An 8957-nucleotide genomic window follows, 5' to 3' on the forward strand; every position below is an offset into this window, starting at 1 on the left:
TCCGAAACGGATTTGGTGACCCAGGTTTGGAAAACTTACCCAACTTGGTCCCAGGTAGTCCCTAGTTACCCAGGCAGGAGATGACGTCAGTTATTTCCACCCGTTTTCAAGTTATTAAGCCTTAATATTAAAAGTGCAATGCATTGGCTTCACTAATCTTAACCCTATTCGGTCCGGGGGGGGGGGGGGGGGGGGCGGATTCCGCTGATACTTACTGAGTTTCAACATTTATCTATTAGACACCTGCATGCTAATTTTTTAGGTCCCATACCTTTCAGAGGCTTTGATATTGGCCATTACTCGAAACTACCCTTAAATATCTCTATGAAATCCTTATAATGGGGAAAATATAATAACTCCTGTTAGGATTATCCTTAGAACTTGAAACTTGCAACACATCTTTGTTTTATCAAGAAGAATCATTTTGAATAATTTGAACACGTGACTAATCCGATTTCCCGATTTTGTCGGATTTTACCCGAAAATCGGAAAAAAACGGATTTTCGGGCAATTTTTGGCAATTTTTTATCCGATCCATGTAAAGACCGGAAGATATGTTAAATAACTTTTATTTAGCTTTCAGAAACTTCAAACAGAATGTAAAAATTCGCTCTAGAACAAAAGTAATTTTATTTTAAGCAGATAGTGGCATTTTTAACAATTTTAAAGCTTTTGATGACGTCACAGAAAATGTGCTGACGCAAGCAAATTTTTTTTGGCGCCATTTTGTTCCTTTTATGACGTACTATAAGTGTGCCAAGTTTGATTCAATTTGAACAACCCTATGAAAAGTTATTAAGGGGGGGCGGAATCCGCCCCCCCCCCCTCCCCCGGTCATAGTATGTTCGAAAAACCCCGGACCGAATAGGGTTAATATACTTTCCTTTGACGTCAATATTGCTTTAACGTCAAAGTTTGCTAATTTACAGAACAAATTTATAGGCGATGTTTTATAGACTTTATCAAAGAAATTTTATCCACTTCGCAAAAGTCACAGACAGAAGCTCCGTATTATTATAGAGATTATTATTATTATTATATTATTATTTATATTATTATTATCTTATAGACAATTTAATTTGCCTTTTTACTCATAAAATAATTTTGTAAACAAAAACCAGTGTTTTGGTTAAGTGAAGAAAATCATGATATGCGTCTAAACTATTTACAGTATCCTTAAAAATAACAGCCATGAAATATATAAAAGAGTTTAAATAATTACTCTAAGTACATCATCCGATTATAAACGATAAACGAAGGATTTAAATATTAGCTACTTTTAAAACAAATAAATTGTATAATATTGTTTTGCTTTTCGTATTTCCTGTAAGGGTTTTAGTATTACTTAAAGAGGCTATGAAAGGCTGTTGGTTTTCGACTTTAGTGACTTACACGAAAGTCGAGCTGCTGGCAGCGAAAAACAAACTGGCTATTTTTCCGGCGTGTTTGTAATTTACAGACTCGAACATATAGATATATCTAGAATTTTTATCTTCTCCAGCCATTGGTCATGTTTTCATCCAGAATGAGTGTCGCTGAAATAATTCATTGTAATATACTTTTTGAAAAAATATTGAACCAGCAAACAAAGTGTGCTGGTCTGTTCATTGCACAAACGCGTTTGCCGGATTTTTAATATGTGCGCGGGATATACGGAATGTGAGCATTTTAACTGGTTCGTCGCCCCTTTCACACATTGGCATCTGCATAAGCAACTTTTACACATTACAGCTGTCTTAGATTTGTAATAGCCTTTTGATAAAAGTAAATATCGATTGCCATATTTATTCCAGAGAAGTACACGTGGGGTACTGTGGGATGAAGCAAGCAAGCACAATGTGGAGAGAGTGGTGGAAAATGGGTTCGATAAAAATGGCACCTTGTACTTTTGTTTGACCAAATAGGAGAAGTCAGAATAGAATCGGAATTAAAAAGCGGAAGATAATCATTATTTAAAAACACATTCAGGAAAATGACGTGGGAGGTCGTACTAAACTGACGGACACATCTCTGGTGGTGTAAAACCACATGTTTTACGTGTAAGGCTCTTATTAGGCTGTAGAATGCTATATTACAGTCTTTGTACGCCTGTGAACGTAGTTAGCGAGCGCTAAAGAAAACGACTGAGAACTTATTAAAAAAGCTTCTACAAAGCTTTCCGTAACAAACAGACACATTTCCACGCAGTTAAGAATTAGAAGTAAAGGTTCATATGGTGTAGTATTATATGTATTTAAATAATAATGGTAACATCCACGTTTTTCTAGATACAGAATTTGAAAATTCAACTGCAACAGACTGATTTAATTGAGCCATCCCATTATTTAAGAATTAGGAAAAACTAGATGAGGTAATCTCTATTGACATAAACTTTCACAATTTTCAACATCATTGACTGACTTTTAATGCCTCCCACTGGACATGTGGAGATTAGGAATCAATAATATTGATGAGATTAATAAAAATAACAAAGACTGTTCATACAGACTATTATTACTATTATTGTTCTAAATATTTGTACAGGATATAGCCACTTCAGTGTTGGAAACACTGTTATCAACGTGGGTCCTGTATTCTGAATATATACATTAGGTTTACAGTGGCAATGCCTTCCCAATTTTCCTCGCATAGCATGGGTTGACCTGTAGCTGTGGTGAAGACACTTGCTAAACATGCCCGCGCCGTGGACCGAACCACGGACCTTGTGGTTGCAAAGGGTGCTCCATAACAACAAGGCCACACGCCAGTATATTATATATTGAACGTATCTCCTGTGAAAGCAACTTTGTGCCCTTCTATCTTGTAAAATTAGAATTTTAAACTGTTTTGATAATGCAATTAATTGGAGCGAGCGAAGTAAAGTAATAACACTGGAGTTAGGGTTGTAAATAGACAAGTTAGCTTATCAGTAAAAAGGACGACACAGGCTATGAAAACCTCTGAAATAATGCAATGATGCCAGCAAGATATCAGTTAAAAGAAGCGCAAAAAATTAAGTAATAAACAGAAAAGTCAAAGCAGTTTAGCCATACTGTAATGAAAAAAATCTGCATTTTTTTGGCATGAAATAAGGTGCCACAAAAATTATCATTTTCTTAGGTGTTATTCGTGTCATTGATTAATGTTAATATAATTAAGATGTGGTTAGGCAAGGTTTAGCAGCTACGACTGTTTTCAAAGCTCATTTATTGACATTAATTGCTGAAAAAATTCAAAAAGAAAGAAAATACACTATAATCATAATATATTTGAGACAATTTTATAAAGAGGAAACAAAATATACTTACAATATATTTCCTATGTACTATTTCCTTAACACAAGAAAAATAAAAGTTCATTCTAAGATTGGTGAAATTAGCCTTATTTATTATGTCTGATGTCTTTTGTAAACCCTATGACGTTACCAAGTAAATTGGAATGAGTTTGTATTAAAATATTTTACAACTGTACTAATTTTATTACTAAAGCCCATGTAGTAAGGGTTTTATGGTCCGCAAGCCAGTTCTAATAGCGTTGAATATATTCAGAACAAGGCATTTATGATTGTAAATTAATTCAAAAGAAAAATAAACTACTCTATGAGGTTTAATTTTTATGCGAATTGAATTTCACGCTTTTCGTAAATTTGAACAATTTTATTACGATCTTTTTTGGGCTCGCGAAATTTAGTTTGCGTAAAAATTAATCCATTTAAGGTAGTAAAGTAAGGCGACTTGAAGAGTATTGTTACACATTCATTGTTAAATTTATGAAACCTAAAATATAACACGGCCATTCAAAAACGCAATAACATTTTTTTTAGAGATTCTTTAGAAATTCTCAAAGTATTTTAAAACAAATTAAAACAAAAAAAAATGACTTTAGCCATCTAAAAACTGCAAAAAAAATAAATAAATTTTACTTCAGAGAGGTTAGCAGAATTTTGAGTGAGCCCTCGGTTACAAGGCGAACAGTTGGCCGTATACATCCTCAACGCCATTATCTATAAAAAAGTGCTCTGTTCTGTATTTTTGGAAAACTTCTAAAGATGTGTTTGTATAACTTTATTATTTGAAATACGAAAATTATTTCTGTCATGTCTTGCATGGTTTCAATAACTTTAAGACAATGGGGTAAACAGTCTAAAAAAAGCATACTTAAGCGTTTTTATGATGGGACCAGTTGAGATACTGAATCATTTTAACTATCTTTCAAAAGATAAAGATTTAAAAGTGATTACGTAGACAGGTGATAAAGATAAGTGTAAAATAATGGTCATTTAAAAGAAGATCATTTTAAATTATCGAGTATTTCAGCCAAAATAAGAACAAACGTAAATCATTCGGTACTGAAATACACGATTATATTATCTAATCATTTAAAATAAATGATCATTTCAAATAATGGCGTAGACAGGTGGTTAAAATCAACTGAAAATACTAGCCATTTTAAGAAATGGTCCTTTAAAATGAATATTTCAGCATTTATGTTTTTGAAAGATTATTTAAAAAAGTTAATTAACTATATTTTCAGCATATTTTGACCAACTGTTTTAGTATAAGTATTGAATTGATATAAACACAGCTAGTCCTTTCCATTAATTTCTTTTTGCAACGATGGATCGATCAACGTTTGTTGGTTTGCTCTTTGCCATTGCTGCACTGACTTTCATCTTAAATGGCTTAGTTATTGTGCATGGTTTGCTTAACAGGCGAAAATTCTTTACAGCATACGATACCACGCTGTTGTTTTTAATGGTATTTGAATTTCTACAAGGAGTTGTTGGTTATCCAATTGAATTATTAATAGACATCGAACACGGAGGTTTTCCATGTGTTTTAGCTGGATATTTAATAACATCTCTAGCCCTGGCTTCAATTTCGCTATTAGTAGCATTAGCCTTAATGAGATTAATATCAGTGATGTATCCATTCAAGTCACGCCTGTTGTTAAAGTCTAAGAAAAGCAGCCTATATTTTATTGTACCATCAACATTATACGGATTTGCATGGGGCACCTTTCCCCTTCTTGGCTGGAGTGAGTATTCTCCCGAGCTGAACGGCAACAAAAGATGCTCTGTAAAGTTGGTTGGTCGAGACAAGAACACTCTTTCTTATCTGTATGCGTTAATGATCTCATGTTATTTCATACCATTAGCTGTTATGTGTGTTTCCGGTTTCGTAATAGCAAAGAGGCTACGCAAAGGGATTGACGGCAATAATGTTACACCGGAACACACTAGAAAGTTGCGACTAAGAAAGGAAAGACGAACAACATTGTTTTTATTTGTTATCATAGCAGCATTTCTGATTGCTTGGACCCCCTATGCATTGATGATTTTTTCTATATCGCTTGGTAAAAGTGTAACCACGATTTGGCTTGATTATTCGTCACTTCTTGCAAAAAGTTCCACCTTCTACAATCCTTTGATTTACATGATTATGCAGAAAAGAAATAGTGTTGGGCTTTTCAACTTCTTAACAATCAAACGAACGTCAAGTACCCATAATAGAAATATTATTCTACCTAGTCGCTCTAATAAAATTCAAGGTAAACGCACAAATGAACATAACAGTTCTCAAACTCTCCAAAATAACATACAACTTTAAAAATAAACAGCGTGTATTTTTTATTATTATTATTTGTTTTGACACACAATAAATGGAAAACGTTTTGCGTGTACTAATTTTTGCGACAGCTACTTCCTGAAGATCCTATTTGAATAAGTTTTTCTGGTTCGCTGCTTAACCCTATTCGCCCGAGCGAGGGGTGAAGGGGCGGAATCCACCCCACCCTCCTAATGTCTTTTTTTAATAACTTCTTAATGCTACATTGCATGGCTAGGCTACCTACTGAGTTTCAATATTTATCTATTAGACACCTGCATGCCAAATTTTTAGATCTCGTACCGTTCAGAGGCTTTGATATTGGCTATTACTCGAAACTACCCCTAAAAATCTCTATAATGGGGAAAATATAATCACTCTTGTTACGATTATTGTTAGAACTTGAAACTTACAGCACAACTTTGTTTCATCAAGAAGAATCATTTTGCATGTTTTGGACACGTGATTAGTCCGATTTCTTGATTTTTTCAGATTTTACGCGAAAATCGGAAAAAACGGATTTCCGGGCAATTTTTGGCAGTTTTTATGCGATCTGTGTAAAAGCCGAAAAATATGTTAAATAACTTTTATTAAGCTTTCAGAAACTTCAAACAGAATGTAAAAAGTCGCTGTAGAACTAAAGTAATTCAATTTTAAGCAGATAGTGGCATTTTGGAAGCTTTTGATGACGTCACAGAAAATGTGCTGACATAAGCAAAAATTTATTGTGCAGGAGTCAGCCAACTGAGTATAATGTTACAATGACTTATATAAACCATAAAACGAACAATTTCTTCGGTTGTTCGTTTAGGTAGAAGAGCAAGAAAATTGCATCCAGAAAAGAGCGGAAAGAGAAATGAAAATTTCGAATGAACAGAACCCATTTGAAAGATCGTAGTATCAAATATTAAGAAATATTTTTAACAAAGAAATACCAGATCAAATACTTTTTTGCAAAATGAGAGTGACAAAAATTGTCATGAATAGCATTCAATCTATTTTCTAAAATTAAATATGTATATATATTGAAATCGTTTTTATGTTTTGACGAATTGTTTATAGAAGTACCATGAAAAGGTTTGAAACTTGGGAACACTGTGGCAGGTCTCCAGACGGGTTAGGGTAGGAGCAGCGAACTTGGGAATATATAAGATTTCCTACGTAACAGCTAGATGCTGCAGCATTTTTAAAAAACCTAAAATCACACTTTTCTCTAAAGGATTTTTGCCTTTTTCATACCGGGAATTTGAATTATATTTAGCTTTTATGTTTTTACATATTTATGATAAATTTTTTCTTATTCAGTACTTTCTTTTTTCATTTAAGGATGGATTAAATTTTGCAAGAAAATTGGGAATGCGTATTGCAAATTCTTGGTAATCAAGTAAAAATATGCAACGCAGACACTCGACTACAGAACATTGGAAGAATGTATAGGAGTCTTAGCAGGTCCTTTGCCCTTACAAGTGGAACATGGAGAAAGTAATTGCTTTGTTACAAATGAATGTATGGGCAATATCACGGTGATTTAACATTGTTATTACTGTTGGCAATTTTGTTTAAAACGCTTTTTTTGCGTGTTAGGGTTTATGTGGTGAAATTGACATCAAACTGTTCTGTGTTAAGTGTAATATATTTTTAAGAAAGCGTTTTCAAGCGAATACTTTTATTGGTTTAAATAGCTAGTCTGTTATATTAATACGGAAGCTGTGCCCGTCTGTAAACGACAAAGTCGATTATATTTTCTACAATTTTTTTTCAAAAAGAGCCTATAAACTATTGCTTTTTAGGTTCTTTATTTTAAAAATTTTCGTTTACAGCTAGAGTAAATCAAGTAATAAAAGAAGAAAAATTACATTAGCTATGAATTTTGTATTCTAATTTACCGTTACAATAAATTTAAATTTTTTTTAAGTGGACGCTGGAACGTATTGATATAAATAGTCAAATATTAAGTTTTTACCTACAACTCCATTTGAGAGTTTTAGAAGTATTTAAGTTATATGCTAAATATCTAAGACAAGTTTTCACGTTTTCTAAAACAGCCATTGCATATATCCAGGCATTATTCGCCAACTTTTTTCGCTATATGTGTACTTTTTTCCTAAATATGAACTTTTTTGCTACTAAAATTTCGCGATTGTTGACCGGATAAATTAGCACAATGTGAGATTTTGCTGAAGCAAACACTGTCAAAATGTGACAGATGTATAAGACACACAACGGTGTTGGAAGATATATATATATATATATATATATATATATATATATGCTTTACTCCCACAAAAGGTCTCCATAAAGCGGACAGTTAAAACACGGACACGCAATAAGACAAGACACTTTTTGCCTGAAAAAAAACAATTCTTTTTACCGATGCTGTCTGGTGTGGAGAAATTCCACTATATAAAATATGACGCTTTCGTATACTCTGGTCATAGATTAAAAGCATTCAACGATACCAAGGTATTTTTCGTGGTCTTCTTTCATATTGAGAGAATATTGATCTTCTATTAAGAAATACTCAATCCGTTCATCATGGTAACAGCTTTTATATACCACTTTTTCATGCAGTGGTTTTAAATATTTATTGATCTAACACTTTGTGCATTAAATGCATAAAAATTAAAAGCAAACAAACAGAAAGAACATGCCATAACTAGTTCTTGGATGTTCTGACAAACTGTGTTGCACATTCCGGTTAAGTACTTTAGCACAGGTGTACGGTATATCGCAAATCCAGCAATGCGCTAACATCGATTTGCCTACTAGATAAAAGTCAACTTGGCACCTGTTTATGGTCCACTTTAAGTTTTTTCTCAGTCTTATGGCATTGTGATGTTAATCATTTGAACAAAAATTCTTATGACACAGGGGCGTAACCAGCGTCAGTCAGGCTCTGCGATCGACTGACCTACTTTTTTCATCCCAACACGTCGTTTTTTTCACCGCCCCCGCCAACACATGGATGGGCGCACCAATTGCGCATCCGGCACAAATCTTTTCCCGGGCGGCGCACACAAGCTTCGCGCTTCGCACGTCGTTTTCGCAGGATATAACAGTATCCACCTTGTTTTGCAGGCTGAGGTGTTGATTCTCTACTTTGTTTCGCAGGATTACCTGCGAAAATTATGCCTATGTACGGTCTTGTGTCTTCCATTTATGGTAACTTTGGACGCATCCTGTTGGCTAGTAAATTTTGCAGAGAGGTTAAAAATTCGCTTCATATATGGCTATAGAACATACGCAAGAAAGTCAACAAAAAAACAAGGCTAGCGAAATTGTGAAGATGAAGAAAGCATGATGTTGCTGTCAAACGTGGATCCATATTTAGCTTTATAACTTGTATAGAGCTTCATGAAAATTCTCTATACT

The 8957-nt window shown here is 33.8% G+C and overlaps 1 protein-coding gene across 1 annotated transcript; it reads left to right on the forward strand.

The window, feature by feature from the left end:
• The first annotated feature begins 4595 nt into the window (after positions 1-4595).
• Positions 4596-5947, forward strand: LOC130648148 (visual pigment-like receptor peropsin). The gene has a single exon (XM_057454182.1). The coding sequence runs from the start codon at positions 4596-4598 to the stop codon at positions 5586-5588; it is 993 nt and encodes a 330-aa protein (XP_057310165.1). The 3' UTR covers positions 5589-5947.
• The last annotated feature ends 3010 nt before the right edge of the window (positions 5948-8957 follow it).

This window comes from Hydractinia symbiolongicarpus, chromosome 6 (assembly GCF_029227915.1).
Source record: "Hydractinia symbiolongicarpus strain clone_291-10 chromosome 6, HSymV2.1, whole genome shotgun sequence".
In the NCBI taxonomy this organism is placed as follows: domain Eukaryota; kingdom Metazoa; phylum Cnidaria; class Hydrozoa; order Anthoathecata; family Hydractiniidae; genus Hydractinia; species Hydractinia symbiolongicarpus.